At 38.7% G+C, this 19062-nt stretch overlaps 1 protein-coding gene across 1 annotated transcript in view; it reads right to left on the bottom strand.

Moving 5' to 3' along the window:
• Window positions 1-1365: 1365 nt before the first annotated feature.
• Window positions 1366-19062, bottom strand: part of LOC103048240 (uncharacterized) — a 36708-nt gene continuing 19011 nt past the window's right edge. The window contains exons 10-18 of the mRNA XM_088143292.1: window positions 18310-18477; window positions 17323-17487; window positions 15986-16150; window positions 15620-15772; window positions 12834-12971; window positions 5004-5150; window positions 3925-4089; window positions 3233-3393; window positions 1366-1416 (exon numbers count right to left, since the gene is read on the bottom strand). Of these exons, the coding sequence (XP_087999418.1) occupies window positions 1366-1416; window positions 3233-3393; window positions 3925-4089; window positions 5004-5150; window positions 12834-12971; window positions 15620-15772; window positions 15986-16150; window positions 17323-17487; window positions 18310-18477 (1313 nt within the window). The remainder of the gene's footprint in view (window positions 1417-3232; window positions 3394-3924; window positions 4090-5003; window positions 5151-12833; window positions 12972-15619; window positions 15773-15985; window positions 16151-17322; window positions 17488-18309; window positions 18478-19062) is intronic.

The raw sequence follows: 19062 nt of genomic DNA, 5'->3' as shown, positions 1-19062 counted from the left end.
CTGAGAGACAGCAACGGTGGCTAATCAGGTGGGCGGGCTGGATAAATGACCCTAGCGGGCCATATCCAGCCCACGGGCCGTAGTTTGAGAACCCCTGGGCTAGACCTTCCCAAGTCCAGATGGGAGATTCCACAGAAGGTCATGGAGAATAACAGGACTAGATCCTGTGGGACTCCAGATCCAGATGGACAGGCAGGTACTGGTTAACCAACCAGACATCGTGGTAGTAGACAAGGACCAGAAGACAGCAGTGGTGATAGATGTGGCAGTGCAAAGTGACAGCAACGTCAGGAAAAAGGAGTCTGAGAAGCTGGAGAAGTACCAGGGCCTGAAGGAGGAACTAGAGAGGATGTGGAAAGTAAAGACCAAAGTGGTCCCAGTGGTGGTAGAAGCCCTCAGGGCTGTGACTCCAAAGCTGGGAGAGTGGCTCCAACAGATGCCAGGAACATCAGAGTTCTCTGTCCAGAAAAGTACAGTGCTATGAACACTAAGACACTGTGCAGAACCCTCAAACTCCCAGGCCTCTGGTAGAGGACCCGAGATTGAGGAAGACACATACCACTCATAGGGGTGAGAAGGGAATTTTTTATAGGAAATTTATTCAAACATAATAAATCTGTAATGACAAAGTTTTCTGGACAACAGTCCACTTCATCAGATACAACAAATATTATACCCAGAAAAATTATCTACAATGTGTATATAAAATTTGAGTCAAATAAATAATAATTCAAAATAAAATAATTCATTAATGAGATTAATTACATATAGTAGAAATATCAGAAGAAAATCCAAAAATATATCAAGGAGGTACAAATACTTAGCACAGCAGCTGAAGCATAATAGGATTACATGGTCTTTCAGTCATTCCCTGTAATATAAATTTTCTTAGATAATTATAATAAATATACATTATATAATTCGTCCTCTGTATTGGGTCTACTTTAGAATCTCTGCCCTGCATGTTTCCCTTCATTTACAATGGGAAATCCTACTCTGCTTGTACAGAAGATGGTGCCTCTGATGGCCACCGGTGGTGTGCCACAACTGCTGACTATGACAAGGACAGTAAATGGAAAGCATGTGCTCTTCAAGGTGGGAAATCTGGTGCTGGTCATTTGTAGGAGGAATTTTGTTTAGGGTGGCACAAGTGTGTGCACTTCCTATCAACCTGGGAGGAAGAAGAAAGATTTCTGCAAGAGATTTTATGGCTAGTTGACTAAGTGAGGATCCTACCCCTACAAACCAATCAACAAACAAGCAAACAAATAAACCAATATATCAGCTATCTTTTGAATAACAACATACATTCCACTGAAAGTTAATATGTGAGTATCGAGGGCTGTGTGCAGATCTATATAAAAGTTAAACCCGCCTCTTCACTTGCTCTTGTTGTGTCCGTTGGGACCAACAGTCCTGTAAGGGAATTCGAAAAGAGCAAAAAGTAGAAACTGCCATCTCCCCTTACTTTTGTGGCCAATAACTTGGCTGTGGACCACTCATAGCGGCCTTAAAAAATGAAAGTATACGAGGCCTCAGAACACTCACACCAAGTATACTGGAAGTGATCCAACCCCAAGATTGGAACTGCCTGTTTTGAGGTCAGATCACTTCTTTTTTTAAATAATAGCTTTATTAATTCTTAAAAGAACAATAAAAATGAACCAAAACTAATACGAAGAATAAAAAATAAGAAAGAAAAAAATTGAAAAAAGAAAAAATAGTAAAAAGCAAACGTGCAGAAAAAACAAAACAAAAAAGGATTGACTTCTAAGCCACCCCACCACAGGTAGAAGTAAAAATATACATCAAACTCTTGCTCTAAATTTACTACATAGCTTCCATTATTTCTATTAACCCATATTACTGAGGTCAGACCACTTCTGTACAAATGCCCTCTTAGGAAGCCAGGCTACTTTCAGCATCTGCTGAATGAGATTGGACTACTCCTAACAGATTTGGAATGGCCTGTTCCAAGGTTCATATATTTACATCTTGAAACATTTTGCACATCTTTAATCTAAAGCAGCCACCTGAGAAGAACAATAGGCCTCTCGGGCTAACTCGTTTCTATCTCAGCTAGTCAGTGTATGAATAATGGCACCTCATTTGCAACTTTGCAAATACAGAGGATGAATTATATAACGCATATTTATTATAATTATCTAAGAAAAGTTATATTACAGGGAATGACCGAAAGACCATGTAATCCTATTATACTTCTGCTGCTGTGCTAAGTATTTGTACCTCCTTGATGTATTTTTGGATTTCTTCTGATATTTCTATTACATGTAATTAATCTCATTAATGAATTATTTTATTCTGAATTCTTATTTGACTCAAATTTTATCTACAAATTGTATTTTGGGCCAGTCTGAGAAAACTATTAGTTTGCCTTCCACAATCTGCTGCCTTTTAAGTATATCTGCAAAATTCTGAAAGTTGTAACCCCAACAGAACTAGAAAGCCCTAGGTTGGAAGAGTCCATATTAGCTATATGGTAAGTAGCTTAGAAATTAATTCATATAGTTAAAAAGCCTTTTGAATTATTGAGCCATATTTAAAGACAGATGATCACACTCTACGGGCCTCTATTTAAATCCTACATCGCTCTAGCCATTCTTTGCATCTGATGAAGTAAGTGGTAGCTCACAAAGGTTTACGCCTTTTAATAAAATGTTGTAGTCAGAAAAGGTGCCACCAGACTCCTGATTTTTTGCCACCATAGACTAACATGGTTCTCCTCCTATAATGTCTACAGACCTCCCAGTGCATTATGTACATTCTTCCCATACGTCCTCACAAATGTAGCATACCACAAGGAGATTCTTAGATCAAAGCAAGCCGATTGCCATTCCTCCACACCATATGGATATGTATTATGGGGGGAAAAAAACAGATTTCATTTTGTCTGGGAAGAATAGCATGGAAAATTATGCTGGAAATACGGATACTGAATATTACAGCCTAGTTGTTCTGTTTTGTTTTTATTTAATTATTTATTTGATCATGCTTGGGATTGGGGGAGGACAAATTCTAGTAGGCTTGAGGCATGTATATGGAGTTCTTCTGTAAATCTGTAATTCTGAATAGACCCCAAAGAAAAACCTTTCTAGTGCATCATGCTAAAAAAATTATATCCCATAGTCCAGCACTTTCTTCTCATATGTTACTATTTCTAAGCACATCCTAGAAAAAGGATGTTTCCTGGTCCTCTGTTTTTATTTCGTACCTGAAGGATCACAATATGCCTCTTGGGCTCTACATCATAGTTGCTGGTGAGAGAGCACCAGAGCCTCCCTCTAGCTTCCCCATCTGTTGTACATGATGAGTATGTTTCACCATTGTAGATTAAAGGAAAGATACAGGGACCCTGAGCATTTGCAGCTAATCCTGCATAGAGAGAAGAGAGAGACAAAAGGGGGGAAAAAATAGCCATTTCTCCTGGCAGATGCATCCCTGATCCAATATGCGAGATGCATGCTGAGGTCTCCACACATCTTTTTACAAGTAGCTGAATGTAGTCTGCATCAGGGGAAGTTTAAAACTGTGGTACTTGGAGAGAGGTGGTGGCAGCTGAGTGTTTTAATATAGTCCCCTTGCCATTTTATCTATAATCCTCTCCTCCAAGCCTATTAATAGCCTAAATGAAAATAAACAATGCCCATAATATAATGTGTTAATATAGATTCAAGAATAGACTCTTGGATCTGGGATAGGTAAAGTAGGCATTCCATCAGTAAACTCTGCCCTCTCCATGTCCTCCTGCCTACAAGACTTCCACTATACATTTCGTACATTTGCACAATTGTCCATTCCATACTTTAATCCATACTGTAACTTCTCCCTCTGTTTCAGTACTAGTGTTCCAAGGAATTGCCATATCAACATAACCACATTTCTTAAATCCAAGGATTAACCTACTGATGTCAGCACAGTAGCTCCACTTCATGTCCTTATCATAGCTTCCTGTTGTGGCACACCAGAACCTCCCAAAGAGAGCATCTTCATTGGTGCAGGTATAGAACGTTCGACTCTTATAGGTGAAGGGGAAGACACAGACATGCTCACCAGAATTGCCTCCATACTCTATACAGGCAGAGAGCATTGGAAGTCACATTCTGATCCATGTTAGTAGAAACATGCTTTGTTTGCTTGTTTAGCAAATTTATATAGCCACCCATGGGCCACCCAACCAATGGGCAGTGAACAAAAGTAAAAACAAACCAACTACACAGATCCATTAAAAAGAAACAGGATACAGTATCAAACAAATCATATCCACGCAAGAGCTCTATCAACATCCTAGTCCCAACGCCTGGGAGAAAAGCCAGGTCTTCACAGCCTTCTGGAAGGCCAGGAGGTCAAGACTCTCCATATCGTAGGGGAGGCTGTTCCACAAGATAGGTACCATGACAGAGAAGGCATGCTTCCTGGTAATTATTTTTAACAGCAATAAATTACCATAAATAATACAGTAATAAATTACAGTAATAATTACCTACAAATGTTAGGTCAATATATTCCCCTTGAACCTTCTCTGTTGTAGGGCTTATCCCCTAGAACACCATCTCCCCAGAGATCCATATGTCTCCCACCCTGATGACATTCTGAGAATCTTTGAAGACCTGGCTATTCTCCCAGTCTTCAGGGCAGGGTGGGTGGTGAGCCCCTGTTGGTTGTTTCTGTTACACTGTAAGTTTCCTATATGTGTGTGGTTCCTTTTTCAATAGTAATAATAATCCAAAACATCTGGAGTACCACTTGAACACCATCAGCATTGAGAAAATCACCATCAGTCAATTGCAAAAGGCAGCTTTACTTGGAAAAGCTTACATCCTGCGATGATACTTTTAACACCATCAAACAACAACATCTGCCTATCCCAGGTCCTTGGGAAGGACTTGATAGGTGGACAAAAATGCCAAATCCAGTCTAAATCTCTGGCTGATTGTGCAACCAACCATAAGAATAAGAATAATTTATTTTCCTGCAGATCTCACCATAGAGAGCACATGGTTTCCATTTGCGGTCCTTGTCGTAGTTAGAGGTTGTGGCATACCATAGTTGCAAATCAGCAGCACCATCTTTTGTGCATGAGGTGTAGGACTTCTGCTTGTAAACAAATGGGAATACACAGGGAGAAGGAACTGGAGAGAAAGCAGTAAACCATGCTCTAAGAACATGAGGTACACTATCTACTCTTACGTAATTGCTGTAAAATTATTGGATCATTAATTACACTGTGACCAGTACTGAAGGTCATCTTCACAAAGGATCATATGAGCAGAGCTGCCGTTTTTTCCCTCCAAGCTATCTTTGTTGAAGTTGAATATTGTATATTTCTAATGTTTCAGCAGCCAAACTGGGGGACAAATCCAACTCAGCAAACCATACTGAGTTTCAGGAGAGCACAAGACTGGGCTGTTCCATCCAGCACAGGAGGAGAGCAGGTGGTGAGGGACAATTTGATTATGGCAAACACATGTTTTTGTAGATTTTTTTTCCTTTTTGTATGATGTTTGATACCAATAATTGTATGATGTTTGATAATGTGTAAAGGAATTGGGGGGATTTGATACTTTATTTGTGTAAAGGAATAAGTTTGATACTTTATTTGTATAAAGGAATTGGAGAAGGTATGAGAGAAGGGAGGGAGGGAAGGAGGGGCTCTTAAGGGGGGATTACAGAAGATACTACACTGTCCTGAGAAAGAGGAAAACATGAGAAAGAAACTCACAAACCCTACCTTGATTTTGTTCAGTATAAGATAGGATGGAGAAAAACCTGGGCAGGCTTTCCAGATTCTGTTATTTTACCTTATTACAATAAAGAGCATTTCTGGAATTCCTACCATGCCTGTTTCTTGACCTGGCCTGTCTCAAAGAGCTGACAATTTATTATATGGGAGTTATTAATTATTTTTTAGGGAGAGAGGGCCTTGGGATTTATTTTAATTGTTAGCCACCCAGAGCTTCAGAAATGAGTGGCATACACGCATAAATGGCTGGCATGCAAATGTAAATAAACAATAACATCATTTCAGCCTGTCTATAATTGAAAGATCAAGCACTGCCACCATGCTCCCCACCCTCCATCTCCAATCCTCAGACAGTGGCCTTAAAAAATATTGTCCCATCTGTTAAGAAATCTCTTGGAAGCAGAGATAGATAGATGATAGATAGATAGATAGATAGATAGATAGATAGATAGATAGATAGATAGATAGATAGATAGTATAAAAGAACGAGAACTGTCCAACAACTGTGGATTGTTTCTTACCTTGACAAACTGCAAGCCAAGATAGAAGAGCCCAGCTGTACAGAATCAATGCACTGACAGGGCCCATCTCCTCCGTGAGATAACTGAGAAGGTTTGAGAATGGATCTTTTTTAAATCCCGCTTGACCACACCTTCCTCCCACAAGTACACAAGTTTTGAAATCTGTACTGTCATCTGCAACTCAGTCAACACGACCATCCCTGGTTAATAATAGTTACGCGATGCTTCCTCATTAGGGGCTAATGGTTATGATGTGTTAGTGTTTTTGAATGAGAAATCCATTCAGGTTTAAAGAATGTGACCCTGTCTAGCTGAGAAGAGATGGTAGATATATAAAGCAGAAAATACAGGAATTGGCAGTTTTGCAAGAACTGGGAAGGATCGTTTTTAAAAAAACTGACACAAGCTTAAGCAGGGAAGCAAGGACAGTCTAAATTACCCTTTGGTGGAGCTACTGTTTTATACAAATGCTTCTTGCATTCCATTCATATTTGGATTGTCTATTTCTAATTACATCAAAGGTTACGTAGATACCTGGATACTTAGAGCACTGTTTTCCCAAGGAAGATAAAGTACTGCAGGCAGACGTCCAGTGGAAGAATTGGGGAACCTAGTCTACTCTTTTTCATCACACAGCACCAATATTCTAGGGCCGTCCAGCATGCATGATTGCCCTCCCCCTTACAGTGGACTTTTTATTTTGTTTGCATTTGTTTGTGGTCTATGGGTTGTTTTTCACTGTTATTTGCTTGTTACTTTGGAAACCTGAGTGTTTTACTCATAAGACTGCTGGTCTTAGTTATGCCATTTCAGCTACTGAAGAATCAGCATTCAGAGAATGAGTTTGCTGTTGGAGCATGGGATAATCCCTCAAATATGATTACTTTTCTCTTTTATTCTAAAGTACTTGTTTTTTGAAAGTGTGAAAGGATGCTAAAAATACCCACAGTTTCCTCCCTCAGGATCACTTGGCCCAAACAGTAGACATTTTCCCTTCAGACTGCAGGTAGCAGATACTGTTTCCAAGGTTCCCTCTCTTTAAAATTCCCCATCGACATAAAAGCACTAAAGCAAAACCTGAACTAGAAACCCCTTCTCTCTAATAGGGGTATTTGCAGGATTCAGTGATGGGTTTTTGTGGGTTTGTTTCTGGCCCTTTAACATAAGTCAGAATTCCCATGAGGCTTTTGCAGTCCAATTTGCAGTCCTTTTGCAGTCCAAATCAACCAGTTCAGTCCATTCCATTCCATTCCATTCCATCTCATTTCATATGTATATCCTGCCTTTCTTTCTAGAATTAAAATGGCATATGTAGCATTCCCTCCTCTCATTTTTCTCCAGGTTGGACAAGAGAGAGTGACTAGCCCAAAGGTACTCGGTGAGCTTTTATGGTTTAGGCAGCCATGTCAGGGTTTAGCTACAAAGTTGCGCATATGGCAAATGTGTATGCTTTTTTTCATGCCAAGGACCCTGCTTGGTTTTGAGTGGCATGCAAAGAGTTGTTTTCCAAAAAGTGGGCAGGGCCGGGACAAAGTATAATTATGACTGGATTTAATCTCACTATATACCATTAATATGAATTCTCCCTATCTTATTTATATTTGTAAATGTAAAAACTACAACTTGGGGAGGTCCTTTGGGGACCCACAGTCAACATTTTGGAAATGCTTACACAGTCCTGTGGCTGCAAGTTGTGCATCCTTTTGTGCAACTGACCTTCAGCGATTTCTTTTCATAGCTGGGGGTTGTGATTAATATCACTACACGCTATAGAGAAAGAAGGAGCTAACTTTGAAAAAGGAATGCAAGATTAGTTAGGTAAACATCGACTTAGCCCTGAGAAGGAAGAGGAAATGAGAAAGAAACTCGATATAACCCACCTTGATTCTCTTTAGTATAAGAAGAGACAGCAGGAAACTGTCAGGCTTTCAAGATTCTGCTATTGTACCCTATAACAACAGAGTTCCCAAGTAGTCCTTGTGGTGTCTGTTTTCTGATCTGGTCTATCTGGAAGGGCTGATGCACATTAATCAGGGAATTCATAAGTTTCCCTGCTACCACCATGTGGGAGTTACAAACAAAAAATAATAATAATTGCTACAGAGAGTTAGAGAATTCTTTTATTCCCAGATCTAGAATTCATCAAAATAAGGAAAAGTCAGCTGTCCTTGGTCTATTTCTTTAGTTTATTCATTTGATGCCATCTGGCTGTTGAGCAGTTTCAGCAAGGCCTGATGATTGACTGGTCTACCTGTGAGGTCATGAGCTAGAAAGAGAACCAAAAAATACAAAGGGATGTACAATCAGTCTGTGTGTCTATGTAATGTGTCAAATCTATACAAAGTTCACTCTGGAAGACAGCTGATTGGCTAATTCAGGAGAGACCAGGAGGGATAAGATACGATTCTTTGACATTTTATATATAAGACAAAATACAGCCTTTTCATGTGAAATGCAGTGTAGGGTTGTATTACCAAGCCTCAGGAGCATAAGGTATGGTTCCACCTGGAAGTTGTCAGATGTAATTCTTAGCATTTTCAACGAAAGAATCCAAAACAGTTCAACTCAGCCAGGATACTTTTTGACTGGGGGGTTTCTGCTCATAACTTTGGATTATTATGGTCAGACTACTCATGGACTAACAATATGACTAAAGCAATTGCATACACTCATGGAGTTTTTCATATAGTTCCTTTGCTGCATTAAATTTGATTAATGTCTTAATTAAGTCTCTCTTTACCTACTTTTCAGAAGGAAGGTCTATAAAAGGAAGGGAGAAGATAAAGACCAAAAGCCACAATCAGTGTGTCACAAGCATAGTGGAATGGAACACTTCCAGCCTGGTCAGTCCTCACAGGTGGGCTGGAGGAAGGATGGAAGGAGTCAAGGTTGTTCAGACATGAGAATTAGCCAATCAGCCAATGAAGGCTGAGGGCAGAGGAAGCATAAAATAGACTCGAAGTTTTTCTGCTACTCTAGCATGTCAAGGGAAATGCTCTTGTTGCATGTTCAAACAGGTTCAAAAGGCATGCCAAGAAATCTTTCTGTACTCTTTAACCAAAGCAATCCATTAAAAAAAAAGTTGTCACCCTAAAAGCGTACAATTGTGACAATGATATAATTGCGTTTTCTTTGAAATTTTCTGACTTTTGGAAATCTATGTGATGTCCTTAGCAAGGATGTATTTTCACATAACCTTTTATCTTAATATGAAGCAATCTTCTTTTAAATGGGCCCTTATTTGTAAATGATCCAGTTTCTTGGTGAGATAAGACCATATCTGGCCTTACATGCATGTTGGGAAAACTGCTTGTGGACTGTTACTCTCCCTACTTTCTCAGGATTCACATATCTGCTTAAGTCTGCTACCTAATTGCTATTGTGTGGTTCAGGTAAAATGATTGTTCTCTCCTGTGTCTCATAGAGCTCAGCTCCTTTCTCCTGTGGCCTTCCAGACTGATCATAATACTACTTAATACCCAGACTAATTTCATAAATGCCAGACAGCTCGTTCTCTATCTGTGCAAATTTATGACAAGGAAGCAGCTGGATGGTACAAATGTTAAAAATTCATTATGACAAATGATTTTTCGTCAAGATTCTGAGTTAAAAAGGGTATTTGAACATTCATGGAGCATAAAGTTAGCAATGGCTACTAGTCATGATGGGTCTACGCAGCATCCTGGGCCAGAGGAGCATTATGCCATACAGAGAGAGAGTAAAGGTAGCCTACATGTCTCGTTGGAGATCTTACAGCTAGTCTACATATCTTGCTGGAGATAGGAATCAAAGAGGAATGAGGACTCTGTTCTCCTCCAAATTTCTTTCTTCTTTTGACATCTGTACTTCCCTTTTCTTTCCATTGAAGGAAAAGAATATTGCTGGGTTCCTGCTGCCCATGACAGCAGAAATTAAGTCATCTTAACCCAGAAAATGCCAACTTTGTACTGCATTAGGAACAGTGCTAAAATTTGATGACAAGAGGGCTGTAGGCTCAGGAAGTGCTCCATGTTTTCCACGGGAACTACGTGCAGCCTCGGGAGCATTGTTTCTGCAATCTACTCTAATCTTAAAAACAAGAACAAAAAAAATTGCATGAGAAAGCTGATTTCAAAACCATAAGTGCTATCCAGATGAATGGTGCCTTTATTTCCCACTACAGAGCTATATCAAACCCACTAGCATAGCAGGATGTTCACAGATAAAAAGTGCAACATCTCCAGCAGGTAGAAGGTCAGTTGACAACAGAAGAGCAATGAATGGGTAATATTAGAAACTGTCCACCTAAGGGAACTTTGCTTCCAAACGTGTCCATCCCCACCTGAAATTCTTCAGTCCAAGTCAGCATAGAAGCCAACTATGATTGACATCAGCATTGTTGGTGAGGGAACACCACTGTTTGTTATCAGCACGCCCATCACTGGTGCAGTTGTCATATGACTGGCCACGAAAAATAAAGGGAAAGACACAGTCTGTTTCTAAATGGGAAGAAGAATAAAAGATGGAAGACTTTTTTTTAATTTTCTTGATCAATATACCATCTTCCTGTGCAAAATGAACATTCAAATAGCTTACCGTTTAAAACTACCCCCAAAATGTAGAATGTACAAACTCGAAAATAAAAGTCAGTATAATTCAGTTTTCCTTCAGACTTCTTACTTCTACCCACCTGTACTGGCAGTCAATGCAAATCACAAAAGATTCACTATAAGATCATATTTAAAAACAGAACGTTCACTTCAACTCCAAAAAATGAATTTAAGGAAGTTAAGGAGAAATGTCTTACATTTAATGCATGCGAGCAATACAAATTCTGTATTTTTAAATATATATATATATATTGCATGTGAAATTAAAGGAAAAGGGAAGAATGTAATAAATCTGGATGAAAATGGTCTGATCGTGTGGAAAGGAGATGAAGAATACATGCAGGAAAGTAAAGATATAGATTTAATTGTGATTGAAAGCGCTAAAATGTATGAATTAGTGTCACTTATTTTGTGAGTGTACATGAAAATAGGAATACATAAATTGGTGATACTTATGTTTATGTTATAGTGAATGGTGTTAATGGAAGAACCAGGAATGAGTTTGGGGGAAGATTGTCCAACATTCTAAATGAATGCAATGATGGAAGGGTAGCAAGACATTCTGAACAGACAATTATTTGATAGTGTCCAAAGGGGATCTTGGGAAAAAGTTAAGATGGAAGGAGGAAGAGGAGGGGGAGGAGAAGGAGATAGTGGAAGTTAATGAAAGTAGAAGGGAAGTGGAGAAATATGCAAGAAAAATAAGTATGAGACCTATATGTAGTAATATTAGAACAGAGATTAATGCCCCAGCAGAATGAATAGATGTAAAAAAGAGCATATAGAAGTTGCTTATAACAGTTTTATGTTGCAGTATCCCACAAAAGTATGTGGAGGTAGAATAATGAAAGAGGCTGTGGATGAGAAAAAATGCATATAGACAACTGATTGGTATAAAATGAGAAAAATACATGTTATAAACTGTATATAGAGAAAATGACAGTTGCAAAGACTGTAGTCAAAGCAGGAAAGAACAGATAAAACGGAGAAAAAAATAAAGTGATTTTGATTAAAATAAAAAATGCATATGATAAAGTGAATAAGCTTGAATAATAGAATGTTTTGCACCAAAATGGAGTTGAAGATTGTTTGCTGAATGCAATACAAGCACTGTACGATAGAAGTAAACTCTGCATGAAAATAAATGAATTACTTACAAATGGTTCAACCCTGATAAGGGAGTAAAGCAATGATGTGATGATAATGATATCCCCTGATTATCTAATGTATTTATGGATAAATACATAAGGAATGTCTGTGGTGATTTTAGAGGTGCTGTGGACAAGAATGTCCATGTACGCAGACAATGTCATGTTACCAGATGAGCATTCAAATGAATTTCAGTGATTATTAGATAAATTGTATGATGCAGGAAGGAGTATCAGTGTGAAAATTAATGTCAGCTAATTTTAATATGTTTGGCAGAGAAAATGTACTTAATAATTGTAAATTACACAAAAATGGCAAAACACTAGAACAAGTTGCTGAATTTGTATCCTGAGGGGAATATGTATTAAAGATGGAAAAATGGAAGAAAATTTTTTAAGATATGAAATACTGGTGGAATGGGTAATTGGGTAATATGTAGTCTGTTCAGAAAAATATACATTTTTATTAAAAATAAAAGCAAAAGGTAGTCCCCAGGTTAAGAACGCCTGGTTTAAGGATGACCCATAATTAAGAACGGAGCCTATTGTAGCAAAATTTGAGTTAAATACACAATGGTTTGAGTTCATTACACAATACTATTGATATAGCATTATACAATAATACTGTTCTGGCCTACATATAAATTCAGCTTAAGGATAGATCTTGGAAACGGAACTAGTTCGTAAACTGGGGACTACCTGAATATAAAAGTGTGCTTTTACCACTTTATTACTGTATATGGAAGTAACAGTTGGATATGACAAGAGAAACATAAAAATAAGTTTCCACCATAACCGCTGCCCTTTGGCTCACCATTGCATAATCTCCACTTCAGACCACTTTTGTAGTCCGGAGTGGTGGCACACCAAGCTTTTCCTTCATTGTTAGCCACGGTGGTACAGCTTTCATGTGATTTTCCTTTATATGTGAAAGGAAAGACACAGCCTGTTTCTGAATGTTTTGAAAAAGGACAAGAGAAGAGAAGGGGCAATCAGTATTTATTTGAATTCAATCTTCACTTAAATAAATCTGGTAAATTCTGCCTAAATGCAGTTTGGGGAATGAATTCTGATTAATTTTCTGAACTCTTTACAGAAAGTCCTGTTTTAGTCCAGGGTTGAGGATCCGCAAAATGATGCCAGGTGAATAGGCTTCACACCAGTGTAAGTGTAGAGATGGAGGGATTTTAATGTCTCTTTTATTCCATAACTTTCAAATGCTTATTTTGAGATGAAATATATATATTGTGCTTCTATTTTTAGCCAGTTGCTCTGGAACTTCCAAGAAGTATGAAGACTGCAAATCACTTAAGTTTCCATCTAAATATTAATTTGTGACATGTGTAGATTACATCATTTCATACATTGATTTACAGAGTTGGGGAGGTTACTTGTGGGAAGTGAGAAACTGAAAAGCCACTGTTGAAAGTTTTCCATCATGCCTCAAGATCATGCACAACTGAGTGTTTAGGGCATTGTGGTAAATGTAAATCCACAGCTTCCCATAACAAGTCTCCTGGTGCTGATGAATCTTATTGAGGTGCTGGGACTCCTAATGAAGCTGATGATCCTAGCACTGGACTTATTTTCTCTGTCACTGAATTTCAGTTTCTTGAAGAAGCCATTCAATTAGATCAAGATTTAAAAAAAAAAAAAATCATTTACCACAAGGTGGCATCAGAGAACACAAATTAGTAAAGAAGATAGAAACAAAGAAACACCCACGTGTGTCTATATTAAAGAAATTGTTCATCCATTCATTTTATTCATTCATTTGGCAAATATTAGAGGATGAGTAATTATCTCCTCCTAAAGGAGTATCTGCAGACTTCATATTCAGCAAGCCCATTCCTGAAGAATCTCTGTTCCATTATAGATAAGAGACTTGCCTGGAATCAAGAAATCTCTCTTCCAACCTCATGGAGGTGATGAATATATTAGGTAAGATGAGACAAGGTTTTTCAACCTGGTCCCCTTTAGTTCTGTCAGGTTACAATACCTAGAATTCCAAGTCAGCACAGCCCAAGCGGGCAGCAGTTCTGGCAACTGTAGATCGCTATATATGGATGCCAATAGAGGCGAATATGTGTAGCTCAGGGTTGAACTTGGAACCCCAAGGGGGGTTCTCTGAGCTTGGTTCTTTTCTTACAAATGTTTCGTTACCCGGCTAGGTAGCATCTTCAGTGCTAGAATGGGATGGGGTTTGCTCTCTATTTACGTGCTGTGGCCTGCCTTGCCAGTGCTGGTGGGGGTGGGGGTTTTGTTTTGCTCCTCTGATAGTTCTTTGATTGGCATATGTTTCCTGCTTGATTGTGTGCCTGGTGGTAACCTTTGCTTATTTGGGTGATGATTGCCGGGGAGGCGATCTTCTGGTCTTTTGTCTCTTTTGAATAGTATGTAGATGCTGTTTATCTCTATGTGTCTGTTAATTGCTGCCTTGTCTGAATACCAGGCTTCCAAGAATTCTCTTGCATATTTGGATTTAGCTTGGTCTAAAATGCTGAGCAAAACAAAACTCCCACCCCCACCAGCACTGGCAAGGCAGGCCACAGCACATAAATAGAGAGCAAACCCCATCCCATTTTAGCACTTGTTACCTAGCCGTGTAATGAAACGTTTGCAAGAAAAGAACCAAGCTCAGAGAACCCCAAGGACTCCACTATATATGGATGGCTTGAGGTTGGGAAAGTTATCTTACAACTACCACTTTTTCTCGGCTTCAGTCTCCCTTCCCTGCCCATCATCTGCTGTATGGTGGGAATAGTCCTAGACTTCATTACAGGATAATTAGAAAGGTCATAGAAGCTCTTGAGTAACCTAAAATATTAATCAATGTATTAACGAACTTACTAGACCTAGTTCTTCCTGCCAATGTGAAATGATTGATGCAGTCAAAGTACAGGTTGCTCTTCTTTCTCTTCATTCATGCCATACTAGGAAATTGCTGAGTGAAATGTGCTTTTCTCATCCCCATTGCCACTGACAGTTTACTTTTCTCAGCCAAAGCCACCACACTGCAGGTGTCAGAATTTCATAAATAAAAGAGGTTTTGCATTAGGTTTGTTACAGATTTGTGGTAAGATATTGAGTGAGCCAACTGGAGCAACCCTCTCCCTCTCCTGAGCACAGCAGAGACAGTACAGGTCCTTATGAGGAATGATCACAAATGGAGAGAAAAAGAAAAGCAAGAGACTCCATTTCCATAATAATGGGAGGAATCATGATGAACAGTTCATCAAATGCATTGCTTTACTAAACACACTTCACAAATTATAGCTGGAGTATTTGGTAAAGTTGAGATAATGTGATTTTATCCCATGTATTTTCATTGTGAATAGGTAGCAGTGGAGCATGCAAGCATTGGCCATCCCCATCACAGAAAGGAAAATTGGATTTCTTTTAGCATGGAGAGAAAAAAAATTACATATCACTTCACAAATGACACAAGCAAGAAGGGTAATCACTGTATGAAAACAAAATTACACAATCCTAAACCAATTCTCAATGTTTATGACTGAATATGAATTTAGAATTTTCATGGGTGAAAATCAATCAATGGAAAATGTTGCTTTTCTCCACTGTTCTCTTCCATTCTCTTACTTGTGGTGGTACAAAAAGTCAGTTTCTTATCTACGTCGTAGTTGTTGGTGATTGCACACCAGAGCTTCCCATCTCTCCGTCCATCTCTTGTACAGCTGTTGTACTTCTTACCATTATAGGTGAATGGAAAGACACATTTGGGAAAGTCTGGCCCTGCATTGAGGAAAAACAAAATGGAAAGAGTAGGAAGAAAAAGAAAGGTGAAGAAGCAAAATTCAAGAGAGAGATGTGCAAAGTGTAGAACTAATGAAAATAAAAGTGTGTTTGTTGTGTAGAAGTGCCTTCCATCTGTTAGCTCTAGAACCTTTACTACTCAGATTTTTCAAAGATGGGCCAACCAAAACATAATCATTGCTCTTTTCATACCTGTGTCATTGCAGCACACCCATTTTTTATCCTCGTCATAGTTGCTAGTAGTGGCACACCACTTCTTCCCATCCCTCATGCCATCACTGATGCATGTGTTGTAGGAATTGCCATTGTAAATGAATGGGAAAACACAAGTTGGACCCTCTATCTTTGGATCTGGTGCTAGATTTTAAAATAAAAAGACAACAGCTGAAAAAAATACTCACTAGATTTGAAGGAGTAACATAAAATTGTGAATGTCATGTAGGGAAAATATCAAGCAATCAAAAACCCAAACAAATTCTGAAGGAGAGATGACACCTAATGTTGCTGCAATTTCAACTGTCTGATAGTTGGGCCAGAAATACATTGATTTCAGCTTTCCAACACTGTTAGTATCTTTGGAACAGAGATGTTTCCTAAGGGATCAGAATCCTTGAATGGCAGTGCTTCTAGTCTCCCCTTACATTTCCCAAACAAAATGCATGCATTTTGGAGAAGAAGTAAAAGGTAAGAGTCAACAAAGAAAGTTCTCATCAGGAGAAACCCTGTAGGCCTCTCTTGCAAAGAGGTTCAGAAAGTTATTTCTCACTTAGAATCATGAAGTGTATATTTTGCTAATTAGAGAATCAGCCCTTCATCCTAAATTAGCTGTCCCATCCTGTACCTTCTAATATGTTGGGGTTCCACTCAAATAATTCACTTTGACTTTCTTGAAGATTTTGTGAGTTAAAAACAAGAACATTAGAAATGCACTATATTTGTTAGTTTTGCCTCTTTATCCCAACCTTTTTGTTCCTCCCCACTCATCCACAAGGGCTGTTACTACCAATTATCCTGTGAGAAGGTTCTCTGAAGAGAGAGAAATCAGGTAAAGACTACCCCAAAACCTGCTTTAATTGGATTCTTAAGTATTTAATAAAGGTATATCCTGCTTTCACTTAGCAGCTCAAAGCATGTATGTAGCACTCCCGCCACTTATTTTTCTCCACAACAATCCTATAAGACTTTGGGTGAGTCATTCTCTTTCAGTCCAGCCTAAGTCACCCAGGGAAGTTCCATGGCTGATGATGATCTAGAACATAGTCTCCCTACTCCTAGCCCAACATTTTAACCACTACACTCACTGGCTCTTAAAACACAAACCCAGGGTCATTGCCACCAACTGTCCTAAGGGATAGATTCAAGAAGTTATTTTTTAATTATTTTAAAAGTATGATTGCATTTCTATTTATGATAGTTGATGTTGCCCACAAGTTGGTGTTATACAGTTTGTATCCAGATAACTGGTTGTTGTTGTTGTTGTTAGTAGTAGTAGTATTTTACTGATGATGATGATGATGCTGTTGTCCTACCTGTGATATTACAGTATTTCCATTTCTTATCTACATCATAGTTGCTAGTGGTTGCACACCAGCATCTTCCATCACTCATGCCATCTGCAGTACATGTTGTATATAATTTCTCTTTGTAGATGAATGGGAAGATACATGTTGGATCTTCAACATTTGGATCTGGCCCTGATGAAAAAAGTTCATAAAAATATTTGAAACACAAACAAAGGATACCCTTGTTTTATTATATTCCTCATACAAAGGACATGGCCGCAGACTATACGCATGCCTTTCTTGAAGGGAAATAGACATAACCCCCAACTGGAATGTACCCCATCACTCGCAAAAATGGCTTGCTTTGATGGCCATCTAGGCCTGCCCTATTGTTCTCCTATCTGGTCTTCAAAAACACCACAGTATGTTCCAGAATACCATTATCTAGGAAGGAAGTAGGTTTCAAAGGAACCCTAGCCCAGGAAACTTATCCATTTTCCTTGGAAAAACAAAACAAAACATGTCTTCCTTTCTCAAACTCAGCTAATGGGTGAATAGGAAGGGGAAAACTGCATCATATTTGTTAACAGAATAATACATAGACACAAACAGCATTTATACAGACATCCTTCTAAACCAGGGGTAAGCTAGCTGACATCCTCCAGACATTCTGGGTTCCAGTTCGCACAATCTCTTACTATTAGTCATTAATCAAGGTGTGAGAATGATGGTAGGTGAAATCCAAAATATTTGGAGGACATCAGGTTGCCTACTCCTACCTTAAGCCCTATCATGTGAAACAGATATGGTTATAGTTCCTGTATACTGCCCTAACATTTCTTTCTCCATTTCCTATACCCCAAAAATACCAGAATCTTTCCAAGAGGAATCTACGGAATCAGAGACTAGAATTTCTTTGGCAAAATCTCACCTAGTGAGGGAGAAGCTTGACCTATACACACCCTGCCACTTTTGCCAGTGGAATGAAATTTAATCCATTTCGCTTGAGATTACCTGATTCCTCTGGACAGAACCTCCATATTTTGTCAATATCATAGTTACTGCTGGTGGCGCACCAGAACCTTCCATCACTCCGGCCATTTGTGGTGCAGCTGATGTAAACCTGATTCTTGAAGATAAATGGAAAGACACAAGGTAGACTTTCCACATTCTCATCAGGCCCTGATAGTAGGAAAGAAGAATTCTTAATTATTACAAAACTCCCTCCAACTTAATATTTGCTTTTTCTCAGAGGTTACTTAACTCTTCTTCTTTTAGAGTTTTAATTACAGTTGCTTTACCCAACATGGTACCCTACAGAAACTGGACTAGATCAAGGTCATGCAACTTCCCTCAGCTCAAGGCCCACACTTGTACAGCGTATTAAGAACTGCACTCCAAAGAAGGACAAAGCCAGAGCCTATTATGTGAGGGGACTTCAGATACATAAGTATTTGTAATACTGTAAATATCTGCAAAGTTTAAGACACCCAGTTTATCCATTAGAACCTCCTATATGCAAAACACAACCATAAAATAGGTGCTGCTGAGTGCATTTTTTGCATTCCTGCCCAGACAGTAATTTAGCTAATCACATGAGGAAATTATGTGTTCTCCTAGAAAGAAGGATTGCAAAGGATTACGATGTTGCACTTCTGAATGCTAATATCCCTGTTACACAGGAAGCCTGAGCAATTTAGTATAGTATATAGTATTCAGACATCCTAGATTAACATACAAGTTAGTGCTGATTTTTGTACTTTTTGA

This window comes from Python bivittatus, unplaced genomic scaffold (genome assembly GCF_059951505.1).
Source record: "Python bivittatus isolate LINGU-HERP-01145 unplaced genomic scaffold, Pbiv_v1 ctg000410_np1212, whole genome shotgun sequence".
Classification (NCBI taxonomy): Eukaryota; Metazoa; Chordata; class Lepidosauria; order Squamata; family Pythonidae; genus Python; species Python bivittatus.
Note: the sequence above shows the minus strand (reverse complement) of the source record. Positions and strands in the feature narration are given on the sequence as shown.